The 25,988-nt window shown below is 43.1% G+C and overlaps 1 protein-coding gene across 1 annotated transcript in view; it reads left to right on the top strand.

Moving 5' to 3' along the window:
* Positions 1 to 25,988, top strand: part of INTU (inturned planar cell polarity protein) — a 319,704-nt gene that overhangs the window by 149,226 nt on the left and 144,490 nt on the right. The window contains exons 4-5 of the mRNA XM_085641533.1: positions 4,383 to 4,586; positions 15,218 to 15,336. Of these exons, the coding sequence (XP_085497659.1) occupies positions 4,383 to 4,586; positions 15,218 to 15,336 (323 nt within the window). The remainder of the gene's footprint in view (positions 1 to 4,382; positions 4,587 to 15,217; positions 15,337 to 25,988) is intronic.

Here is a 25,988-nt window from a genome sequence, read left to right as displayed (position 1 = left end):
TAATAAAAAGCATAAAATTTGGAGCGCATAGCGCTGCAGCCGCCATTGTCCCCATCAGATGTGTGATGATAGAACGCGTACCATCACAACGCGGTATATTACATCGAGGTTTTAACAACAACGCAAGTCGTTACATCGACTTGCGCTGTTGAAGGGCGCTGGACTTTGGAATAGTGTGAATTACTATTCCAACTCCAGTCTACGTGCAGTAGGGAAGGTGTTGGAATAGTAATTCACACTATTCCTTAGTCTAGAGCGCCCTCCAGTGCAAGTCGATGTAGTGACTTGCGTTGTTAAAACCACGATGTAACCATACCGTGTTGTAATGGTTTCGTGGTAAAGGATGTTTCCCTCCCCATCAGTATCCATTTTAAAAATAGTGCTCACCCACCAGATAAAGCTCACCGTATAACGCTGCAAGGAAACAATCCATTCTGGATGGAAGGTCCCAAAAGGAGCAGGGGGGTACCAAAAAAGCCTCATTTTCAATCAGAAGCTAGCGTTTACCATAAACGATGATGCCAGCCAATAAAAAAGGTGGGCGGGGATTGAATTCCACTTATAAAACCTACTTTACTACAATATGCCTCGCGATGCGTGCAGCGCATGTGCGCTGCAACGCTACCGCTAGGCGAGACCAAAAAAAGGAATCAAATCTTTTCATTTTTTTTCTTGTAAATACAACCCGTTTTCCATTAAGGAAAATGGGCTGCATTTAAAAAAAAATAAAAAAGTATTGCTTTATTGAAAAGCAATCACGGACATGGTGGTCTGCTGACCCTAGCAGGCCACCATCCACGTGATTTTAGTGATTCCTAGGTGGTCGCATATTGCAACCTACTTCATTAATATTAATGAGGTAGGTCGATTAGCGACCCCCTAGTAATCGCTAAATGAAACTCTTGTAGCTTCATACATTAGGATAAGCGATAAACTAATTGTGATTCGCAAGAAAATCGCAACTAGGTAATTGCTATTCCTAATGTTGATACATGTGGCCCATAGCTTTTGTTCTGGGCATCAAAACTAAAATGGCTTCTATACCCGTTTTAAGTATATACGCTTGCTAGTCAGTGTAATATTTAAATAATATGCAATGGTTCCCTTTTTATTAAAAAAAAACTTAATTACGAGCATATTTCTATCTCGTTACACAGTGTCTTCTTTTTTCCTTCTTTTTATATTTGTGGCATATACAGGCAATACAAAATTAAAAATGTAACTAGGACGTCAGCCTGCACGGCAAGATCTTTTAGCATTTCCAGTGCTCGATTCATCATGTGAGTAACTGGAAAGTGAAGAAGATCCGTTTTCTGTATGGCATGAGTTTGCCCTTGTGCTATATATTTCATATTGTGTTTATAATTGCCGATTTACAACACAGCCACACGATCTCATCCCAAAATTTTGTAGTCTAAACATTCCTCTGAAAAATGAGTGAAGCAAGAGATGTTAAGCAGAGCAGCATAGTACTAGAGTTCTTTAAATAAGCATACTAAACCAAACCTATGATTCCAACGTCACACATTCAGAACAGAAGTCTTTGAAAATAAAGACCACAATTAGCAGAGAAATATCACCAAGGCAAATATGGTAGTCCTTAAGTATCTTTTCTGTACTTTCATTTTAGCATCATGCCACATACATAGAGAGGGAACTCTCCTGATGCGATGCACGCCAATAATTTCTCTGTTTCATTCGGGAAAGAAATAAGCAAAATGCATGGTTGTTGATTCTCTAGTTCTTTATAAGGGTAAACCTAAACCTCATATGTTAGACTTTCAATAAAATTGTAAAAAGGAGCAGTCCAAAATAAAGTATGTTTTCTAAATCGTATCTCAGTGTATTTACAACTTCCTACGTCTTATGTTAACAAGCATTTACAATGCAATGGTCTCGGCATTGGTAAAGTTAGAGCTATTGGCATTGCTCATGACATTATTTTTGTTTATGTTTTTGTTTTTAAAACATTTAAAGAAACGGCATTGTTATTTACAATGTCAATAGCTTAATCACTCTCAAATGCGAGACCTATTGCATTTGCACCCACACACAGAGCCACCCACACACACACAGAGCCACCCACACACACAGAGCCACCCACACACACAGAGCCACCCACACACACACAGAGCCACCCACACACACACAGAGCCACCCACACACACACAGAGCCACCCACACACAGAGCCACCCACACACACAGCCAGCCACACACACAGAGCCACACACACAAAGCCACCCACCCACACAGAGCCACCCACACAGAGCCACCCACACAGAGCCACCTACACAGAGCCACCTACACACACACTGATTAAGCTATTGACATTGTAAATAACAATGCAGTTTCTTTACATGTTTTAAAAACAAAAACATAAACAAAAATAATGTCATGAGCAATGCCAATAGCTCTAACTTTAACAATGCCGAGACCGTTGCATTGTAAATGCTTGTTCTGCTTTACTCTGGGCCAAAGGGTATTGATGAAAGATAAATTCCGGTTCCCAAAAATAGGCGCCGGTGCCCACTACCACGAGCACAGATGATGCCCTGGGTACGGGTGGAAGTATCATTCATCCACCATCCTGGGCGGATTCAGAAATGGAACCCGGTCCTTTTGAGTATCTTTACCCACGCTCAGCGTTTCCACTGGTGCCTTTTTTCTTCCTCCTTTTAATTTGCCATATCTCTTTTCCCAATAGAAATCACGTTTCATTTCAGATGAAGAAAATGCAATTATAGGAGCAAGCTGAGAAAATGCATGTCCCCAAAGCCTGGTTTTCCTGTTCCATCTGAGTTTGAGGGGGGATTACAGCTAGCGCGAGCTGGTGGAAGAAAATAGAAAACATTTGTCTTCATTTAGAGAGCTGGTTTATTGTTCGTGTTTATGGAAAGAAAAAATACAATTATTTATTGTTGCTGATGTAACAATTAATGCGGATGAGGCTGTGGAGAGAAGTGCTCCTGTGGGGGAAGTGAGCAGAGGAGGTTTGTGAATCGAAGGAAAGAGTTAGATTTTCCCTTCAGGCCTGCTCAGCTCCAGAGAGTGGAAAAGGCATTTCCCTGGTACTCAGAATAGAGGCTGATTTCAGGAATGAGCATTTGAATCCAGGACATTTGAGCTTCAGTATTGGGTGTGGAACCTATGAGCTCTGAGAGTCGTGTCCCGAGGCCCAGCTGGAGTCGCTGTGGTGGAGTGGTGCAGCTGAGATAGGAGGTGAGCGGAGGCCGTCGGTCGGTGTTCCGATGCCGTTGTCGTCTGCTGCATAACTGCTGGGCTGCCCTTCCCACCCCCCGTAGGCACACTTCAAATCAGGCTGCGATTGTTGCGTGAGTAGTGTGCGCCTCGATCTAACAGTTACCGCTCCGCAGGGGGACTGAGTCGGGGAGAGGGCCTTCCAGTCTCTCGAGTGCCGTGGGGGGTGCAGTGTGCGTGCGGGCAGCCAGATTGGGTTCTGTGAGCGGCATTGGCGCGGCGGTCGGCCCGGCTGTGCGGCTCCTTCTCCCTCGGGCCCTGTGTGTCCATCACTGCCGGGATCCGTGTGTAGACGTGGGGAGAGGCCCGGTGGTTTCTCGCAGGGCTGATTCGTCTTTAGAAGGGCTGAGAGCGCTGTGCTAATCACCTGACTGGGGGCCAGTGTGGAGATCCATGGATACCTCACCTAGACGTCATTGGCAGTGAACTCACCTGGCTATAAGTGTAATACACGTCTCCCTGGGCCAGCTTACCTACCGCACCAGAAAATAGGCTGCGAATGTTTACGGAGACACCACCGCCTTTCTCCGAGGCGAAGCAGAAATGCCTCGGAGAAAGGCAGCGGCGTTTCTGGATTCGGGGGCGTGTTTTTCTTTTCTCTCCTCTTGCCATTGGCTGGAGGAGATAATTAGAAAAGTAGCAAAAAACACGCCCCCGAATCCGAAAAGGACGGGGCCTGTTCGGAGAGACGAACCTCTTCTCCAATGGCTGGCCAGCATTCAAGAGGCCAGCCAATGGAGAAGAGGGGAGAAGAGGGGCGGGTTCAAGCCCCTCTTCTCCAAGTCATTACATCTCAGAGCGAGACTGCGCAAGCGCAGCCTTCGAGCCGAGACCTAAAAATGACACGTTGCTTCCCAATTCCTCCTCAGAAAATTTCTGCTTATCCTAAGCGAGAATACAGATTGCCTGAATCCCTTGAACATCCTATGTGCATATGTATGTTCTTTATAGGACGGATATTTCTGGTGTCCTGGTTAACTGTTGACTGATATACTCCACAGTTTTCCCATATACCTTTTATCGACATTTGAGTTCCATGCGTGTGTTTGTGAAAAGTGGCCTTAAAAGTAGTGTAAACATTTAATTGTAAATAATACATTTTCTGAAATCTATTTATTTACAGCTGAAGCTGACTTTTGAGACCTCATTCTTAGAGCCAGATGGAGGTTCACAATGTAAGTACAAGCAGGCACCTCCAAGCATGAACAACCTGATTAAACTTCTATGGGGAGAAGATAATTCTGACCTTCAGCTTGCAATCCAAGGAATACCTCATATTGCAATGTTTCTTACCCTGAAACTGGATTCCGAAATATCAAAAGAAGAGGTGAGTGTTCAACAATAGGAAAATGGGTTAAGAAATTGATTTTGGCCACAGCACAAGTGCTGATTTGTGAATATTTCTATCTTCTTTCTGTTATTTACCTACACATGCACTGAAGCAGACTGAGCTCTAGCATGCTTATTAAGAAAATTGGAAAGTGCGGCTTAACATCAGTTTGGCTGTAACGGCTTTAAAAGCTACACTCCATGTTTGGTTTGCAGCCAATGTAACTGTTTTGTCCTTGTGTAGTTGTTCTGGGAATTTATTTTGACCAGGTTTTGTTTTTCATACCTAGCCATAATTATTGTAATTTGGAAAGTGCTGACAACAGACATAACATTCATTCTACATTGATCTTCTAAACATCATGGTGGTCTACTAGTTAGCCAAAGAGTAGACCTTTGCAGAAGTGGAAATGGTTGTCTTAATTTCTGAGAGTTTCTCGGGCTTAGACCCTGATACTCCCAAGTACAGAAAGATGAATGATCTTCCTCTTAAAAGCATGCTGAATCACAATCTTCCTCATGTAAGAAATCCAGATCATTCTAGGCCAATTGAGAGTGCTTTACCTAAAAGACAAACAGGCACATGCATCAAGGTAGGATTTTGCGAGTCCTTAATTGCGATTATTAAGGAATCGCAATTAAGGACTCGCAAAATCCTATGCATGTAGGAATCGCTATAAAAATAGCGATTCCTACAAATTTCTTATTTGAGACTCGCAAATTGCCAGTCACAAATAAGGAATAGCTTCCCATTCATTCCTATGCGCCTACAGGCCCATGAAAATGAATGGGAAATTACATGCCTAAGGGCATGTGTGTGCGCAACATGAAACTTTGGAAAATGCACTAAAGTGCATTTTAAAAAGTTTTTCCAAATTACCATTAAATTCAACTTCATGGAAATTTGCGCACCCTATTCGCGAAATCGCTATTCTCAAGTGGTTCTTGCATTGCATTCAAGGAATCGCAAAATGCGATTCTTTAAATGCAATCGCAATTTGAAAAATCGCAATTAATTGCAATTTTTTTAAAGTACGAGTGGCAAGTTGTTTCATGCATCGCGAAAGCTAATTTTGCGATTGCAAACGGCCAATTTTTGCGATTCGCACCGTTTGCGAATGCAAAAAGCTTTGATGCATGTGCCTGAAAGATGCTTAACTAATCCTAAAAATGACTGCCTGTGATCAACACAGAATAAAGCAATAGAAGTAATCGTCTGTAATCTAGAAGTGTACACATTAACAGACTAATAAATGTCCTTAAACTATTAAGGGTAAAGTTATCAGAGAAATGTGCTTCTGTGGTCTAATGCATCACAAGGGTAAAGTAAGCAAAAGCAATCTGTTTTCGTATGTTAGGTGAAATAATCAGAATATTCTTCTTTTGTAGTTGGAAGCAGGGTTTAGTTTAGATTGTCTGTCACTTTATGCACGTAGAAGTTATTATTGTAATCTTCAGGAATATGCATGATAAAGAAGTATTTTCTTTAATCTAATGTAGGAAGAGCAATTAATAATGTCTCTGTATGTAATCCTACAACAACTGCATTAATGTGGGTAATCTTCTGTAGTTACCTGCTTGCTGATGTCATCAGAATTGTCCCATTCTAAAATCCACAGCTGGATGAAGCAAATAATGCAGTATAAGCGGCTTGAGGTAATGCAGAGTGAGGACACCTGAGCATTTACCTTCTGTAAGGTAATGTAAAGCAATCAAATGGATCTCATTTTGTGACCCAGCAAAGGATAAATCAACGGGATTAACTGCCTTCTGCAATCTCAACATCCCAACGTAGTCTGGCTAATTTAATTCTGCTTCTAACGCATAGTAAAGTAATCCAAGAAGCCTACTTTTTTAATTCAATGGGAACAAAAGTAATTGAAGAAATCTGCCTCTGTAGTCTAATATAGGTTAAAACAATCTAAACGATCTGTTTTTTCAGTTTAGTGTAAAATAATCCAAGAAATATGTTAATTCTATTAAAGCATTATAGCCCCTCAGCATCCGGCTGTACCCATTGTCAAAGGCCCTGAACCAAGGTTATAAGCCAGGCCCTCAACAAGGGCCTATAACATGTAAAGTAACCACAATAGCTCGCCTAATTATGTAATGTAATCAGTGCAGCAGCCTTCTGTGGTTTAATGCTGGGTAAGGTAACAAGACTATTCTTTTTATAATCTAAGGCTGAGCAATCCGAGTAATATAATGTTATGTAATGCAGGGGACATCTTTAAGGCAAGCAGTAAAGAAAGGGGAGGTTTACCTGGCAGTATATGAGGTTATCGCTGCCACTAGAAGTAGTAAAGAATGAGAAACCTAACCAGAGCCGTTTTGTCGCTCTGTAACACGAAAATCTCTTCACAAAATTACTTGTAATTCTTCAGCTTGAAAATTGTCACATCTGACACACCGCGTTGGACAGTCGTGTGAGGACATCTACTTCCAGAACTAATCACTCGTGGTGTGATACATCATTTCTCTCATTTTTTCTTTGGCATACTTGTCTGGAGCACCTCATATAATAATATAGGTATTGCTCTCCCACTGCAAATATTTTAATTTAAGAGCATCTGTTGAAAACTGAAATTCAAATAACACCATGTACCTCTTTCTATCATTCTTTTTTCACATAACATAAACAGGATGTAGTGCATAGTCGCTTATCTAAAAAGTACAGCTTTGTGGTTTTGTACATGGTAAATTTCATGTCCTGCAGACCGAACATTATACATGCACACATATATATTTATATATGTGTGTGTGCATTAGAAAAGGGATTTTCCAGTTAGCAGGGTCTGGTGGCTTAGTGGGCTAATGCGTCCACTGTAGCGGGTCTGTGCTTGACCTCATGATCACAGGTTCAAATCCTGGTGGGGCCACTCAGCCTTTCATTCTTCTGAGGTCGAAAAATGAGTACCATTGAGTTGGGTAACAATAAACATCAGATTTTCAGCGCCAAGATGCCTACGGGTGAACATGTTCTGTACAAATACACGTTATGTTATGTTGCGTATGAGGTCCCTCGTGATTTAAACATAAAGCGAGTAGTCAAAACACTTAGACCAAAAGAAGTGTCATACCCGAATCATTTTTAAGTTTATGCAAAGGCACTGATTAATCTGCATACACAGGAGTTTTGGAATTGAACACTTTAAAACCAGGGTTTAAGGACCTGCAAATTTAGCACTCTACGGCAACACTCGAGATTTTGGTGTACAGAAAGAAAACGGTTGTTTAACCTGATGAATGCAATGACTGACATGCATGCAAACGGGAGAGAATGTAGCCATTCTGTGCACAAATAGTAACAAATGCCGATTACTCAGCCTGCCTCCTGAGCGACAAATGTCCCCCAAACCTCAGCCTTTCCAGCACATACTACAAAACAGGTCACACCACTGCCAAAGATTTCTTGGAAGTTCTCAATTCCTTCAGATTAAAGGAGTTTCTAGTCTGAGTGCTAATGGAACTGGAAAGCTCTGCTGTTCAAATCTGAATTTAATTAGCTCTGTTTTGAAATACTTGTTAGCATCAAGGGTTTCCTGTACAAAGAACAAGCCTTTCTTATTAAAGGGCAGCGATGGAACTGAAAAGCGCCTTTTCATGCTCTGCACATAGAAACCTTTACCCTGTGGTGATGGGAAAGTGCTATGCTTTCCCAGGCGCATAGAAGCAGAACACATCCGTAGATCCTGGCATCAGACTGACCTCCCTCAAGAACTTTCCGCACTTTATATATGAAACCACATTCCTCAGGGGTGTTCCATGCCATAACCCTGGCACCTCCTGCCAAAGCTGCAAGCCCCGAGGAAAAGAACAAACACATCTGAAAGTAATGGGACACTTCAGTTTAAGACACATTACCAGTTCCAGCAAGCCATATCATTTCTTTGACAAAACGAAAAAAATATTATTTTCTGTGGTTTTATATTCTACTATTTCCATAGTCATTCACTTTGCGTTTTTTACAGCGTGCTTAAGAAACACCATTTTAGGAATGCTCGCTAATCTCCAGCTTTCAACAGAGCAGCATTAGTATGCAACAGGGACAGCTAGAGGACAACAGACAAAGCTAACCTGATCCGCAAAACTAAATTAAACTTTCAAACATAGGACCAGTGTTCTTACCCCTCCGCCAGAAAGGCCAGCTGTCTGCTGCTTCGCTATAAATGAAGAGATGGGACGCTTTCGAGAGCTAATAAAACGTGCGCATATACCAAGGGATGCACAAAATGAGTCCTGGCAAAGTCAAGCAGGCCTCCTTTCTGAACACCCACGTCTTTAGAATGAACACTTGTACTTCACCTCGGCTCAGACATTCTGAACAAAGCGGAGGATTTCTTGCAGTCTGAAAGTTTCACTATTTAATTGCTCCCTTTCATTTATCCATGCATTGAGCAAACGCCGCTTACACAGATTTCAGCCTTTGTTATCATGACTATTTTTGGTTAAAAAAAAGTCTTGTCCAAGTGTTTAGTTGGCATCCCCATTTTTTCCTTACTACTGTTATCCTTGCCTAGAGGCTAGATGGTATAGTGCCCAACGAGGGAGCTTTTACCTTTGAATACTTACTACATATGGGGGAGAGTACTTCCTGGTTATCATAGTAAACGTTTCCTGCATTTTCTGACCATAACGTTTCTTCTAAAAGGTAATGTCAGAGGGCCACCTTAGGCTCTTCTTCATGTGGTAACAGTAGAATAAATTTAGGTCCTAAAATAATGGAGGGTGGTAATGGAAATTCCATCAAAAATCGAGAGTGGTCTTTTCTGCCCTTCCTGGCTTTCCAGAGCCCTATTATTAGGGTGGCCAGTCTGATGATACAGCCTCTTCCAGCTATACCATTCATTGAGTTGATAATGCCTTGGGAAATGATGCTTGCTAAACTGACATTCCAGATACCCAGTCTAGGGTGGCAGGTCCATCTCCACTTCCAACGACATCAACCATGTGAAAGATCGCAGTGTATACAGTCTTTATCATTTAGGGCATTAAAATGTCCCTTGCAAACTCCCATCTTTTCAGGGATACTTTAAAAGTGGATTTTGACAATGTGCCCCAGTATGTATATACATACAGTGCTAGAAGTCCTGCTATGCCATGCGTACAATATTGGAACTACAGTCCCAGAGTTGTTAAATAGCTTAAGCGAATACGTCACACAGATACAATCTTGGACACTGGATGATTTCCTACTAGTAAACCCGTAGATAAATGAATTCTTCATGTTGTCAAAATCTACAAGCAAAAGGTTCTACTCAACGCTTCTGAAATTACTAACCTTAAAAGATGTTCCCCACTCGCCTACACCTATGATCAAATTCCTGGGTCTCACAATTGACTCGTCGCTAACATTTTTCCTGCACATCACCAGACTAGCAAAAGCAGAGAAATGTTACCTACACTCCCTTAAAAAAAATCAGATTTCTCATTTCTCACAAGCCTCTCAAAACAGCAGTGTGCCCTTTTGTTATTTCCAGACTTTACTCTGGTAATGCCATTTTGGTAGGAGTTTCCCTCTCTAACCTAACCCCACTCAAAGCTGTCCTCTATTCAACAGCCAGGCTTGTTCCCTATATAAAAAAAAAACAGTTACATCATTCCGATTTTCCATAACCTCTGCTGGTTACCTACCACAACTAGAATCCATTTCAAAATGTGCTTATTTGCTGACTCGTCCATACCGTACAATATAATAACCCACTCTTCCTGATTGACCTTATCATTTCAGGATATTCTAGGTTTTAGAAGTAAAGTCTCCTTGCTACTGGAAGTAGGTGTGGGTCTGTGTGGTACATCACACACCTGAAACAGTCAGAAAATATTCAGCTCGATACTTTGACTCGGACCTTTGTTATCTTGAAAAGGACAATGGTGAATGAAAAGCCACATGTGCTATTTCCTTTGGAAGGCACCCAGAAGGTTTGCATGACTGAATGAAAAAGGAATGAAGTTCTTAAATTGGTAGGGGTGCAGCTAATAAAGGAATGACCAGATACATTCTCCCCTTCAGGATAACGAGTAATTATAATGAGATAAAGTGGTGCAGTTCTCAGTTTGAAAGTGGTAAAATAGAAATATCTAGGCAATTCGAAAAAATGTCAATTTTTAATTCAAGACATTATTATCATGGTAGATGGCTTTAAGCCATGCTCCTTACGCCACTAGAAGCCAGGGCTTAGATAAATTAGATGAATAAAATATGGTTAGAAAATTATTTTACTAGACAATAATGGTGCCAATTGAACGGTGTGAAAGTTGGCCAACTTGTGGCAAAAGTGCTTTTGTCTCTACGCCATATAGGTCAGATATTTACATCTGATATTGGCCTTTGTTAGGTCCTTGACAAATTAAGAAACAGTTTTCATACCATTTTTGGAAAATATTGTTTTCAGATTGAGAAAAGAATCCAGGGGTGTAGTTGTTCTGGATGAACTGAAAGGGGATTAGTCGAAGGTGATGGAAAGAAAGGAGTATACAGCAATTGGTAAGGAGAGCTCATTGGCCAAGAGCATTGTCATGTTACAGTGATTGATGTTAAAGACAGAAGGCTATATTGCATGACTTTGGAGTAATGGCGAACAGTCCTACAGTGTTGCACTCTCAATTTTACAACTATAAAATCTTTCACCGCCGTTTGAGATTGTTGAATGGGAACTCTTTGCTCCATCTTTACAGCCGGGAGCTCATCAGAGGACGAGAATATGGAGTATATCATTGCTTTCAATCTGACTAGGTCCTCAGATAATTTATGGTCTGTGTGCACGGTCCCTTTATATGCAGCTCCTGTGCAGTCCAGAGTTTGAGTATATTAGTCAGCCATTTACCCACTACTAGCCCACCTTCTACAGCCAGTGTATAGTAATCCTTTGTTTAACCTAAATTAGACAGAAGTTGCAAATCTGTACCTCATTTTGTCCTCCTTGTGTCTTTTAAGAGGCCCAAACAAATCGATTTAAAAAATCTCTCCCACCACCATATATATCTTTGATAACACTTCATACCAGTAAATCTGTAGCTTCTCCCATAATCCCACTATGTCCATAAGGGCTGCTTCTGGGATGCTACTACTTGGACATCCATCTGCCCTCTATGGATATATACTGCTCAAGAATGGGAGATAAATATACTTGGTGCTGCAGTTTAAATTGCGTGAGTTTGACTAGATTACAGGAGATCTTTCATCTGCATGCATATTTTCATCTACTCTGTTTCCAGAGCTATCTGTCGCAGTCCTCCTCCCACTTCCCCTTAACCACGATTGGACTCTGAAGACAGTCAGTCTGTAATACTCTAGAAAGTAAGACTATTGCATGTTTGTTGGCTGCAAGATCCAATAAAGTAGCTAGTTTTGATTCTTGCCTGTCCCTGGAAGTCCATATTAGCTTGGCTCTCTTCGCCAGTCTGAAATATATCAAAAAATGGTCCAGTCTGTACTCCAAATTTCAAGCATGGGAAATCATAATTTTTTTAAGCAAAAGAAGATTCATGGCTTTGGTAGACAATAAAACATGACAAAATAAAAAAAAACTCAAGGGGGACGAGGAATACGTGTCACACCGAACAGCAAAATCACCAGCAAGCTTGAATTTGAGGTGCTTGATAGGACTAATATGAAAGACATATGTGGCATTCTGCCAATCTCTGTGAACAATTGTGTAATTCTTAATCAGGTCTAAGGCAATATAAAGGGTCAAAAGACTTGATAAGTCAAGATTTACTTACTAACAGATAGTTGGTTGCACAGTGATTGCCAAGAAGAGCCCACCCACTACCTTAAATTGTGAAGATCACAAGGCCTAATCTGGAAGCGTTCGCCAAATTTTTCAAACAAATGTGATTCCATAGTTATGTCTTTCTCACCTCCAGCTGCAGATAGTAGATGAGGCACTCCCCATACTAGATTCTGTCACTTCGTGTGTCTAGGTTTCTCTTGATTTTTCAGCAGCATTCTATATATTAAAGTGACTCCCTACTGTTCAAAAGTCTTAAAAACCTTAGGGTCTTATGGGCAACTGGTTCAAAACTGGCAATGCTTGTCTTAACACGGTTTCATTTACAGAAGGAGTCCCACAAAGGTCCTTTCTGGCCCCTAACCTTTCCAAAGTCTATACTCTACCACTAGGGGTCCTACTCAAAAGGCCTTGGATCCTTTATCATCAATATAATGATGATACAAAAATGTCTCTCAAGATTGCTTCACCCAAGAACTGCTAGCCAGATCTCTGCAAATGGTGCAAGTCCGGATGACTGGATGTTACCAACAACTAAACCCCGTAAAATCAGAATTCCTTATTATCTCACTACTTTGCAGCTACCAGTACAAACCTCACTTGACTCTTGTGGTGTGTTGGACTGTTATCCCATTTTGGATGACACCTCCAAATCTCTACTATTCATCATGGAATGCAGACTCATTCTTCAAACGCTAGTCAACACAAGGGCTAAAAGTGTATACTTTCAGCTAAGACTTCGAATGGGGCTTTGCTGGATAATTTCTGCACACAACCTAAAAACTCAATCTCTGGTCCTTGACTATGGAAACTGTTTTCAAACGCATCTCCCTAAAAGTCTTCTCACTCCTTTAAAAGGAATCCTACATGCAGCTGTATGTTCTCTCAGGGATGAAAAAATGTGACCATCTCTCTCCGGTGCTTTCTACACTACAACGATTTCCTCAGGAAGCCCAGACTCTCACACTTTCTTCCACTGTTAACTCAGCTCTAAATTGCAAACATCATGTGGGGACAGATTGCTTTGCCGTTACCAGATTGCTACTCCGAGACCCCTTTGTCTTCAAAAGGTAACATTCTACGGCACAAGCTTTTTTCCTGGCAATGCAATCAGAAGCTTGAACCCTCTCTCTCATTACCTCCGTGCCTCTCACTCCTTACACACCTTCAAGGGGGAGCTGAATCCACTTTTGTTTTACAAATGCACCTTCAATCTGCTCTTAGGATAGCCTGACCCTAGGTACCCCTTCTAGTCTCTTTTTCTCCTCTGTCTATTCTCATTTTCCCTTCTCTCGTCCAGTCGCATTTCATAATTTCACCCTGGACCATCCGCACAACAGGATCCCTCCTCTTCTCGCCTTTTCTCTGCTTCCCCCTTTCTCACAATGCCCTACTTCCTTCATACTAAAGTTAAAGATCAGCGTTTTCACTGCATTTTTGCTAGTATCTAGATGAACATTCTGTATCGATGTGATGTACATATGTAATCTGTGTGTAAACTAACACTTTACTTCTTATGTACCTTAATTATTTATTTATTACTCTGTAAAGTTTAATCTTTTTCTGCAAAGCAATCAGATGCCTTCGGATCACTTTCACACTTAAAATTACATAAATTAAAATAATAAATAATTCAAAAGTGGAGCTCAGCCCATGGTGATACATGCACGTACTTGCAGGTGATGCGTGCATGCCCATATAGCACCACACATGTATGTTCCTAGGAGATGGCGTGTCCACATCTTCGAGTCTTTTTTTGTTTGGTTCAATGCTGCACAGCATCTCCCAAAACATTTTTTGCCAATGAAGTACTGCATCGCCAAAAGGCATTGGTAAAGCCAGTAGGTACCAAAGGTGAGATCGATTTGTTTTGATGATGCTTGAGTCTTTTAGACAAAAGTGCATTTCCATTTTACTTGCCATGTTTTGGGTTGAACTTGAATCTTCGAGTATGCTCATGTTTAATTGATTTGTTTAAATTCATCTTGTTTGGCCTTTCTGTCTTTGAATCCCTCAATAAATTTGTGATCTAAATATTGAAAACTCTTACTTCTGCATGGTTATCACCGCTTCGTTGCTCAGTTTATTTTTGCCACCAGTGCTTATTTGATCATTGTATTAATCAGATTGAATGTTTCTAGAATGTCACACGTCCAACTCCAATTTTATAATTTCTTGACATTTATTTTAACAACTGGAACGTTAATTGTATGGGATTTATGCTGGTCGCGTTTTCTTCTAAAGTAGACAAATTTGGTATTGAGCAAATTATGGGGGAATATTGTCTTTTCTCACATTTCACCCACATCCCCTCTAGTAATATACAGGCATATATGGATGCTCACATGCTTATGCTGTGTTTTTAATGCTTTGTAAACCTGCGACGATCAAGGTGGTTGAAGCATCCTCCCCAGCCTGGGTACTCACTAATGAGTACGCCACACACCGAGATTAGTACTACACGTCTTTATTCATTCACATGTAACTGCGAACTCAACATTCTAAATCAGCCTTTATTGGATTCTGCTGTAACACTTATGTCACAGTTCTACGGAGTCCATCAGGAGGCAAAAGGGTTCCATCATTTCTAACTCATGAGACACTACAGTTGTGGTCCAGGATATATATTATACAACACCCTTCTTTAAACCGCTAATTACCAGATTGAGGCAGTGAAATAGTTGCACTACCCCCATATATCATTTGTTAGGTTCAAGTTATTATGTTCATTGCATTTTTCATTCATTCCCTTCTCCCTTAGTTGTTTATTAATGCTCATAAGTTTCAATCAACTTCTTTCTCCCCATACCCCAATTATGGTGTTTAAGGTTGGTATTTAATCTATATTATACTACAGTTCAGCACAAGTTATTAAAAACAATTTATATTTTTACAGCAAGAAATTCTGTACCAATATCCTGTTTCTGAAGTATCCCAAAAACTGAAAAGTGTGAGAGGAATATTTCTAACGCTCAGTGATATGCTTCAAAATCTTACAGGTGGACGAATTATCAGGTACTGTAAAAATACTCAAGCCAGTATATGAATCTTCACCATGCAAGATCAGAATTCTTGTTGATTTTGAATTGCTTTATTTTAGGTTGTGTTTAAAACAAAGCGGTCATCGCAACTAAGGCGAATTGTCTGTCAGTTATTTAATATGCTATATATGCATTTGTTTCACTCCAACGTATATGTACAGCATATAAGTGTTTCTCCCTAGCGTTTCATTTATGCATGCTCAGATCCAACCATTGTGGGACTCACAAAGAAAGTTGTAAATCTGCACCTGCAAGCCTAGGGCCTTACTTGATTTCATATTTACGACCTTCTGGAATTCATAATTCTTTTTCAGAAGTATCCTTGAAATCTGTAAGAGCTGCAGATTTCAATAAGTGTTTTGGGAAACACTTTCAATTTAATTCGCACCAGTACAAGAGGGGAGGAAGCACAATGCCTGACATACCAGCACACAATTTGCCCAAATGCAGTGTGGTAAGTGCAGTATTTGATAAGTCAGTTCAGTTGCAAGTCTTTAGTTTTCACTATTGTTGGTGCAGTCAGTGCTGTGTATCTCTAGATACATGTTTCAAGATGTTAGTCCTATTTAATTAGAGATAACACTTTAAATGTGGTGGTGCTGGCAATGCTGCTTACATACAGCCTCCTCAGGTTTCGGTACCACTCACAGAGCGTAGGTGCATCCCAATGAGCTTGTCAGTTCAAAAATCAGCAAGGGGCCTATCAAAACAAGAGGGAATGGAGCACACTGCCTGACATACCAGCACACAATTTGAGAAGACAGACAGCGAAAGAAAGTTGAAGTAATAGACATTACTAAGAAAGCTAGTGGAAGTAGAGAGAGCAAACAATATGAGAGACACATGAGTGGGAGATCTATCTTTGATGAGAAGACCATAAGTGGGCTAAACATCTGATAAATATAATAAAGGCAGCTTATAGAAGGGTAGTTGGCACAGGGAATGTGGGAGACAGAAGGAGGATTGAGAATTATGCCACAACAGGGAGAAAACTGCTCACGGTAAGATGAGCAAAACTGATATGAAACAGCACAAGAAAACAGGTGTCCGAGTGAGAGATATATCTGTATTTAATAGACACTATAAATGAAATGTGGCAAATGAGACAATGCAAAGAATGACTTAAAAGGCCTGCAGGCATATTAGAGAACCTTCACAGTGGACTGCAGAAAAACACTGCTCGCTGTAGGAGGGAGGGAGATGAGTGGCTGACTTCTTGACATTGAAAGGTATACGAAATGTGGCACAAGAATTGAAAATGAAGTTGCTCAAAGAAAAATGTGACCAAATTAAATGTCTTTGTGTGTACATAGTGTTGTTGAAAAATTTTCATTTTGGAAGCCTAGCTTTTGCTTGATAATCAAAGAGCCATGATGTAAATAAAGTATTGGGATAATATCAAAATGTATTTTATGGCATGGGGATATCCTCATCACTTGCTTACTGGTGGTGTAAGTTGAAGCAGAAAGACGTGAGCAGCTACTTTGCTAGATATGAGCACTATGGGGACAGGTGAGTTTGTTTGCAAATGAGGAAAGTTGATAGTTTTTAGGTTTCGCCTGGCTATCGTGTAAGCGATCGCTCAGCGAGACTTATGTAGGGGCTTCAGAAAATGCTCCCAAAGGCTTCCCATGTGGATCGGGTGGCGGTTACGCGCACAACCACGTGCATTCCATTTGCCACCAGCTACTTCCTGCGCGTGTGCCGCCTCACGCATTCAGAGAGATTTAGTAAGGGGCACAAGACCTTAGGAATGCGGTTTATGGCCAGTGCATGTGAGGCATTTAAGCGCGAAGCTGGCATCGGACTTGAAAGCAGCAGACTGCTCACTTCCTGCATCCCCTCTTACAACAATTAACTTTTGTTATAACTCACACCCCATATGCTCGTTCCCTCCCGCCCTTCCTTTGATGTCCGCTTTTCTTGTTGTTTACAAACCACTCCACACACTGCTGCACGCCACACACTGCTGCACGCCACACACTGCTGCACGCCGCACACTGCTGCACGCCGCGCACTGCTGCACGCCGCACACTACCGCACGCCACACACTGCTGCGCACACTGCTGCATTACACACTGCTGCATTACACACTGCTGCACGCTGCACACTGCTGCACGCCGCACACTTCTGCACGCCTCACATTGCTACACGAAACACTGCTGCACGCCTCACACTGCTGCACGCCTCACACTGCTGCACGCCTCACACTGCTGCACGCCGCACACTGCTGCACGCCTCACACTGCTGCCGCACACTGCTGCACGCCGCACACTGCTGCACGCCGCACACTGCTGCACGCCGCACACTGCTGCACGCCGCACACTGCTGCATGCCGCACACTACCGCACGCCACACACTGCTGTGCACACTGCTGCATTACACACTGCTGCATTACACACTGCTGCATTACACACTGCTGCACGCCTCACACTGCTGCACGCCTCACACTGCTGCACGCCTCACACTGCTGCACGCCACACACTGCTGCATGCCACACACTGCTGCATGCCTCACACTGCTGCACGCCTCACACTGCTGCACGCCGCACACTGCTGCACGCCGCACACTGCTGCACGCCACACACTGCTGCACGCCACACACTGCTGCATGCCGCTGCACGCCACACACTGCTGCACGCCACACACTGCTGCACACCACACACTGCTGCATGCAGCACACTGCTGCACGCCGCACACTGCTGCACGCCGCACACTGCTACACGAAACACTGCTGCACGCCACACACTGCTGCACGCCACACACTGCTGCACGCCACACACTGCCGCACAATGCTACATGAAACACTGCTGCACACCACACACTGCTGCACGACACACACTGCTGCACGCCGCACACTGCTGCACGCCACACACTGCTGCACACTGCTGCATTACTCACTGCTGCATGCTGCACGACACTGCTGCCCGCAGCACACTGCTGCACACAGCACACTGCTGCACGAAGCACACTGCTGCACGCCACACAGTGCTGCATGCCTCACACTGCTACACGAAACACTGCTGCACGCCGCACACTGCTGCACGCCGCACACTGCTGCACGCCACACACTGCTGCACACTGCACACTGCTGCACGCCGCACACTGCTGCATGCCGCACACTGCTGCATGCCGCACACTGCTGCACGCCACACACTGCTGCACGCCACACACTGCTGCATGCCGCACAATGCTACACGAAACACTGCTGCACGCCACACACTGCTGCACGCCGCACACTGCTGCACGCCACACACTGCTGCACACTGCTGCATTACTCACTGCTGCATGCTGCACGACACTGCTGCACGCCGCACACTGCTGCACGCCTCACACTGCTGCACGCCTCACACTGCTGCAGGCCTCACACTGCTGCAGGCCTCAGACTGCTGCACGCCGCACACTGCTGCACGCCGCACACTGCTGCACGCCGTACACTGCTGCACTCCTCACACTGCTACTGACATTGTAAATGACAATGCCTTTTATTTGTTTTAAAACCAAAACATAAATAAAAGGCATTGTAATTTTACAATGCCAATAGCTCAAACTCTTATAAATGCGAGACCTATTGCATTGCAAATGCTTGTTCTTCTCTTATAGTAAGGATTACTGTTCTGGTAATTTGAAGGAGGTTGAGAGAGTAATAGTTTGTCCTTGATCATTAGAAAAGTTGTTGGATTATTGCTGTATGCTTTTCAAAATCCTTTTGAATCTATTGCCATACCGACCTACAAAATATATTTTTGCAGCATTTTTGTTCATGTTTCTTCTTTAGGTCTCACATGCAACAGTGCATGCACTCACGCTTGAGACAAATATTGTATACAACAAGGGGCTTGCAGTTCACCCTTTGCTTAACATGTGTTGGCTTCATTGTCACTTTCATTTGCCCGCTTTAAATTGGTGAGTGCATGCTGGCTTCATTTCCTCTACTTTCGGCTGGAGCATGGAATAAGTACTGTTCGCTTCAGCTTGATTGCTGTCCTTCCACTCATCGCGCTGTGATTGACATACTACTTTTATATTTTCTTCTTCCCTGTCGTCCTTGTTGAATGAACATTTTGTGCTTTGTAGCTCCGATTTACTGTGCCACACACACTTCAAAGAAGTCCTTTTCGCCTCTGAAAGTGATGTTTATAATGACAACAGATGTTAATTGCTTCCAAATGTATCTTCACTAAAACATATACATGGGCGCAATTGCTTTCTTTATATGATAGGATTTTTTTCCAAATGTCATATTTTTTTCTTTTTCACGCATTGTGAGATTAACTGATTTGCTCAGAATCACAGGGGTGTTGTGCCGAGACCTAACAAGCATTGGCAAAGCCCGTAGGTCTCGCTGTTGAGACTATTGGCTCTGCCATTGCCTTTTGTTCATGTCGTGCAGCATGGACATTGCCAACTTTGGCAATGATTTATAGTCATGCTGTATAGTAGTGTGACCTCTGTGTAGCATGGTTAAAAAACATTATAATAAAAAAGACTATGATGAATCAAGCGCTGATGCACTTTTTTAAATTAAAAAAAGCACAATAGTCCTGGCTGAATTATAGCAGTTTTTAAAAAACATAGTTTTAGCCACACTGCAAAGCATCTGCACTAAGCATCTGCATTGCATCAGCTTGGCTACAAAACCTTGCCAAACCAAATAGCCTTCATAGGCGAGACCTATTGGCTTTGCCACTGTTTGTTTATGTTGCACATGATTGGCTTCCCCCGCTTTGTTACTTTGTGTTGACTGGCGCCAGGGTTGACACCTTTCAGTCCTCCCCAGACCATCTCCATATTTTCAGAGCCCGAAAAGGTTGGTAACCCCCCACCCCCCACCACACTCTGCTGCCCCCTCCTCTCCTACGTTTAGAGGCCTGAATCCCATTCGAGGTGTGCGCATGATGTTTAGGAATGGGATTTAAGAAAGTGATGTCAAAAACTCATCATGTTGTTCATTGCATATTAACGCCTTCCCTTCCTGGTCTAATGCATGGCGTTAGTCTTGTCAGGCCATTCTTTATAAGGCTCAAAATCAAGTAAAGTTACATGGAGACAGATGCTCTTGAGGGGTACATGTAAGGTTTGTGTTAGAAGATCGAAGTGAATATCATTCATTAATGCAACCATTTTTCTGTATCGTTTGCCTCCGATATCGACAGAGATTTGCATGCACCTTAACATCTCACTCTTTGTGTGGTATAATGATGCTGGCTGCAGAGTATCTTTGACATTGTATGCCACAGGTTGGAAGGAAACCAACAACAAGGCCTGTAGCATTCTTTTTTTTGTTTTGTTACATTCTTACCAAATGCATGCACTTAAAATCAAGCCTATATGCCTAATGGCATATTGGTGGTATTTGTTCGCATGCCAGGACCAAGCATTTCATGATAAACTCACCTTTGTAATAGTCCTGGGTTAAAGGTGGGTTAAAGGTGACGACTACAGCATGAGATGGTAATACATGGGCATTCATGGCAGTTTGAAGTGTTGTGGAGGTACATGTGTAATATTTGTAAATAATACATTGATTAAATGAAAATGATCAGCGTGTGTCTGAGGGAGCAACATTTCTTTTTTTTTTTTACAAAATGAAAAGTGTGTGTATGAAAACAAAATGGTTCACAAACCGACAAGCTAATGTGTGGGCACAAAATTATAACCCGTTTGCTGGCATGCATGGTCTGGATAACCCATGCAACAACTCTGCTGTAAGAGCCTGCATCATCGGCTGGCTCGGCTATGTACTGCCTTGAGATTGCGAGATGTATGTATTTCAGTTACGTAACGTGATTTAGCATCGGCTTGGAAGGAACAGGGTGGAAAAATTACATGATTGCATTTTCTGACCTGCCCCTGTCACTATTGGCTTTTTAAACTCTTTGTTTTTTCGAAAACTGCTCTAAAAATGTACTGCTTTGCCACCATTTTCAACAAATTGACTTGGGGCAGGCACCCGTGCAATACTCCAGGGGACGATCAAGTTCAGTTGCCACACATTGAATGGACTCAAAGATTTCATGAATGCCCTTGTGCAGGCCTATAGCTTTTTTAGAGGACGGTTTCCCTCACACACCCCAAGGTGACATAATTAATCTTGGCAGTGGCGGCTGGTGACATTTGAAAGTGGTAAGGCGTAACACTATCGTACTGCACTGCGGCGAGCGAGTGTATCGAGCGAGCTCAAACAACCTACATATTTGAAAAAAGAGTGGACAAATGGTGCATTTTTAAGTAAATTTGAGGAAGCAGGATGGTTAATAAAGCAATTAGTGCTGGGCCTAATCAACATAGATCGGTCACTGCACCTCCCCTCCACTCATTTCACACAGCTTTGCTCTTGTACCTTCATCCAGCTCCACAGAGACCCTTGCTCACTCACAGGTGTACACACACATCTCTACTTGGGATTGCCAAGTAGACAGACAAATACACAACTAACAAGCAGACACATCTCAGTCTTGAAACTGTAAAGCAGAGACACCCAAACGGGTCTTATAATAGGAAATATAATGCAGACAAATAGTCAGACCCTCAGCCTCCTTCCCCCTCCATCTCAAATGTTCAAGCTTGTACCTCTGAAACACCACACTGCATTCTAAAAGCCAGGAAGTAGTTAGGGGTTTGAGGCATTAAAATATGTTTAAATAAATACAACAATTACTTTTCCATCAACATACTGCACGTTTTATAAAATGGTGCACTGTTAAACAGTCTATACAGGTACAACCCCTTAAGTCTGCCTATTTCCTGCCCATTCTTTGCAACAGGGTTATACCAAATCATTCCACAAACACTGGCAAATACGAAACATTATGCAATTGTATCAGGATCACACCTTGCATCAATGCGGAACTGAGATGGTGTCGATGTACAACTTGTTAGCCAAGCCAAGACGGACCACCAAAGAGCAGAAAGACTCTGCATCCTGCTGCAAAATGCAGATTAATAAAACAATAAGCCCCGATGCACCAACACTGAAAACGAACCTGAAGGTGGAGAAACTCTAACTCCAGTTGTGGATTCAAAAGCCTGTGTTTGATACACAAACGTGCTTTCTTTCGTAACACCTCCACTCCCCCTTCCCCACCCACCTCCGAAACATACGGGGTCAGTGCATTATCCATGAGCCATGGTAGACACTTGAAACTGCCTCTAGAGCATGCCTGGATCAAATAATTCCCTTCTGTGTTGTAGATCCTCTATGCTGCGTAAACATGGGACAGTTTTAAACTTGGGTTGTACAACCTGCAAAAATTCTTAAAAGGTTGCTTGGAAATCACAATGTTCCGTTGCACAAAAATACCCCAATCATTAAGTACAATAAAACACGTTGTTTCATGCCATGAAGTATGAAAGAAACAGTTTGTTTTAGCGTGATTGGAAGAAAACAATACTCTGATGTGAAGCACGGGGTTTTTTCCAGTGAAGGCGGGGGATGTCTGTGGCGGCTGCGGATGCTTCAGAAGCACCGTGAGTAGGTGTTGCTAAAGTGATGAATAATCGATTACTATGGATCAGCAGGATCTCTGATTATACAGCACGAGCCCACCCCTCAGCTCTGCAGAGAAATGCTGTGGGCAGGACATCTTCAGGGAAAGTGGGGGAGACTGACAGCCACTGTTAGGCGAGACCGCAGAGGTGGGCCGTCGGGGTGCCAGGGTGGGTGCGCCGGGGCCACACCTCCGACGGAAAGGTGCCCCCCCCCCCCTCCCCGCCAGGAAAAGGAGAGTAGAGTTGGGGGAGGTATAAATGAGAATAAAGACCATGGGGATGACAGCGGCATGGGACGGACTGGGCTGCAATACTGCCATCAAGCAACTCGGGCGTGACTCAAACCCCCGGCAGTGGTGAAGTGAGATGTCACACGCCTGTATGTGTCCCTGGGGATCTGTGGTGAGGTGGGTCGCATGGAGCACTGACTCTGGCCTCAAGGGGGGGGGCCCGCAACAGTAAGCAGCCAGGCTAAAAAACGCATGGCCTGCATGCCACAGCAGATGAGACTGCCCCAGGGCAACTATCCAAGACAAAGGAGGAGGCCGACCCTAGTGGGTCAAAGACACAGGGCTGGAAACAGCCTCCTCCTAGGAGCTAGAACTGGCAGCTGCATGTGGCCCACAGGACTCCTGAGGTGAGATGGATTCCCTAGGTGACACCTTTGATAAACACAAAAGAAAGTTATCCTCTCCCTTGCACAGTGCAGCAACGTTGAGGCCAAACAACAGATTGTTTCAGAAATGAAGTCTGCTAAAAACCAGTGTGTTAGTCAGCATGTTGGCTGTGTCGAATGGTAAAGTGAGTGCCTCTAGCATGCATTGAGAAGCCGAAGGAGTGCTGTGTTGGTGACGATGCTGGTACAGGTATGAAAGTAGTAAAATGAAAACATACGTGCTGAAGTGCAAGATGTAATTACTGGGCACCTTGGAACTCTCCATTCAATGGATTGGCGTCACTGGGTGCGTGTGTGCTAGAGGCAGTAAAAATGACGAGCCAACAGTGATTGTTGGCATTTCATTTTCATTTGTGTCATAGTGCACTGCAAACACGCTGTGTATATTCTTTGCTGCGTAATATTGCTCTAATCAAGCACACAACACATATTCGCGCCCTTAACACTGAGCTTTGCCTATTCGCGGCATGCTTGAATGTCTGCGTCATATACTCGTGTTTTTTCGTTATTAGGGGTATTTCTCTGGAGCAGTCCTTGCTTTCTCAAATATGCTTAAAAAAAGCACTATTTGCCCAATCAGTTTTCCTAATTTTCTCCCCCCAATCCCTCCTTATGGCAGTCGAGCACTCATCCAGATTAGAACATTTATGTGTCACCAGCCGCTACTGCTTGCATTACTTAAGAAACGGCCGGTGCCAGCTCCGGGGTCCACTTTCAAACTGATCATTGCTGTGGACCACATACCTCCAACGCCTGCCCCCCCAGTGATGTTCTGAAGGTAGGAGGCCCACCAGGGCAAGATAGACCAATTTGCGCTGATGGGGAGGGGCATACTGAAACAGTGGGGACTACACCCGCAGCACTGATGGCCCCACCAACAGAGCTTTTGCCACACTCTGAAATACTCTAGGCCATTAAAGCTTCGAGCGAGGTGCTGGAGTCCAGGATAGAGGGGATAGGGTTAGATGTCACCCTCAGCTTAACGCGGCACCGCAAACAAGAAATGGAGAGACAGCAAAGAAAACAAAGTAAAGCTGTGACAGTCGCGGCTCGCAATACTCGCGGAGGGGGGCGCGCTGGGTGGGGGCCGGGGGGGTTTAAAAATAAAGTTTAAAAAAAACTTAAACTTACCTGACCGGGCGGGTCCACGCTGCCTCTGCTATCTGCTCCTGGGCCGGGGTCCGGTACGTTGGCACCTTCAACGTCTTCTGCATGAGTGGCTGGCTACCCCTCTCAGTCAAACCCAGACGCTGCTCCAGCAGTGCCAGGATTGGCTGAGGGCAGGTATACTCCCTGCCCATTAGGAGACCGGTGGCTGCGCATGAAGCAACCCTCGGTCTCTTAAGGGGAAGGCTAGTGCGCATGTTCGGGCTGATCGTAAAAATGACCATGCCAAAAACGAACATGCGCACTATTGCGCGGTCACTCAACCCTGAGAGTGCTGCCGCAGCCCCACCGCCTTCAGCATCCGTGTTCTACTTCTGATGTTAATTCCTGATTGCTGCAATTAGCGTCAGAAGTAGAAAGATTTCTAAATGGGGCCGTGGCATTAGTGGGGCAACGCCTCAACACCCCCAATGGACGCACCGCCACTGCATCTTGGGGTAACCGTCCTATAAAAGGGACCCTCCACTAGCACTCTTCTGCTTTTTGTAGAACATGGGGGTTCTTTTGTGTTCCTGGTTCTAAGTTGGGGAGTCAACCCCTGCAGGTCTATCAATCTCCTCTGGCCCTCCTTGTGTTTTGTCTGTAGCTTTTGTATACATGTTTCTGACAAATGTACTGTAAAATGTTCCATTTGACCCCAAGGTTTCAAAATGTTCCAAGAGACTCTCTTCTTCCTGGCACAAACACCCCTAAATACAGTTGGTCTTGCTCGCTGCAATTCTGGGTAGATGTTACTACCCAGCACTGTCAAATGCGACTAGCTGCAACTTGGAAAACAGGCTCCCATTTGGGGGGAACATTTTTGTGTGTTGTGAGATGGCTGCGACTTTACCCTTTTATGTTGTCTAGAATGAAAGAGTCTGCTTTGTTATTATAATCCAATATATTGTTTGCTAATGTGCTTTGTTATTTTGTGTTAATCCAATCGTTTTATTGTTTTAAGTTAATAAAAACCATCACAATATTACCATACACATAAGATTTCATAAACATATCAAATTTCATTCTCACTAATGTTTATAAAATACCTGTTAATATTAAGTGTTTGGTACTAATTTCTAACTCTGCGATCATCCTAAGCAATCTGAACCACTGAAGCGTATTTAAGGTGCCATAGTACATTAATACATATGGATAACTATATAATCCTTACTTCTAGTAGTGTAGAAAATGCTGTACATTAAAAATATCGGCTCTTAAAACACTGAGAAATATTTAAAGTGCCAAGCATTATTGATCAACTAAATTCTTGGTGATTAAGGTGCCTCAGTGCCACTAAAATCGTCCAAACAT

This window comes from Triturus cristatus, chromosome 2_2 (assembly GCF_964204655.1).
Source record: "Triturus cristatus chromosome 2_2, aTriCri1.1, whole genome shotgun sequence".
NCBI classification, from domain to species: domain Eukaryota; kingdom Metazoa; phylum Chordata; class Amphibia; order Caudata; family Salamandridae; genus Triturus; species Triturus cristatus.
This window is presented reverse-complemented; position numbering and strand designations above follow the sequence as displayed.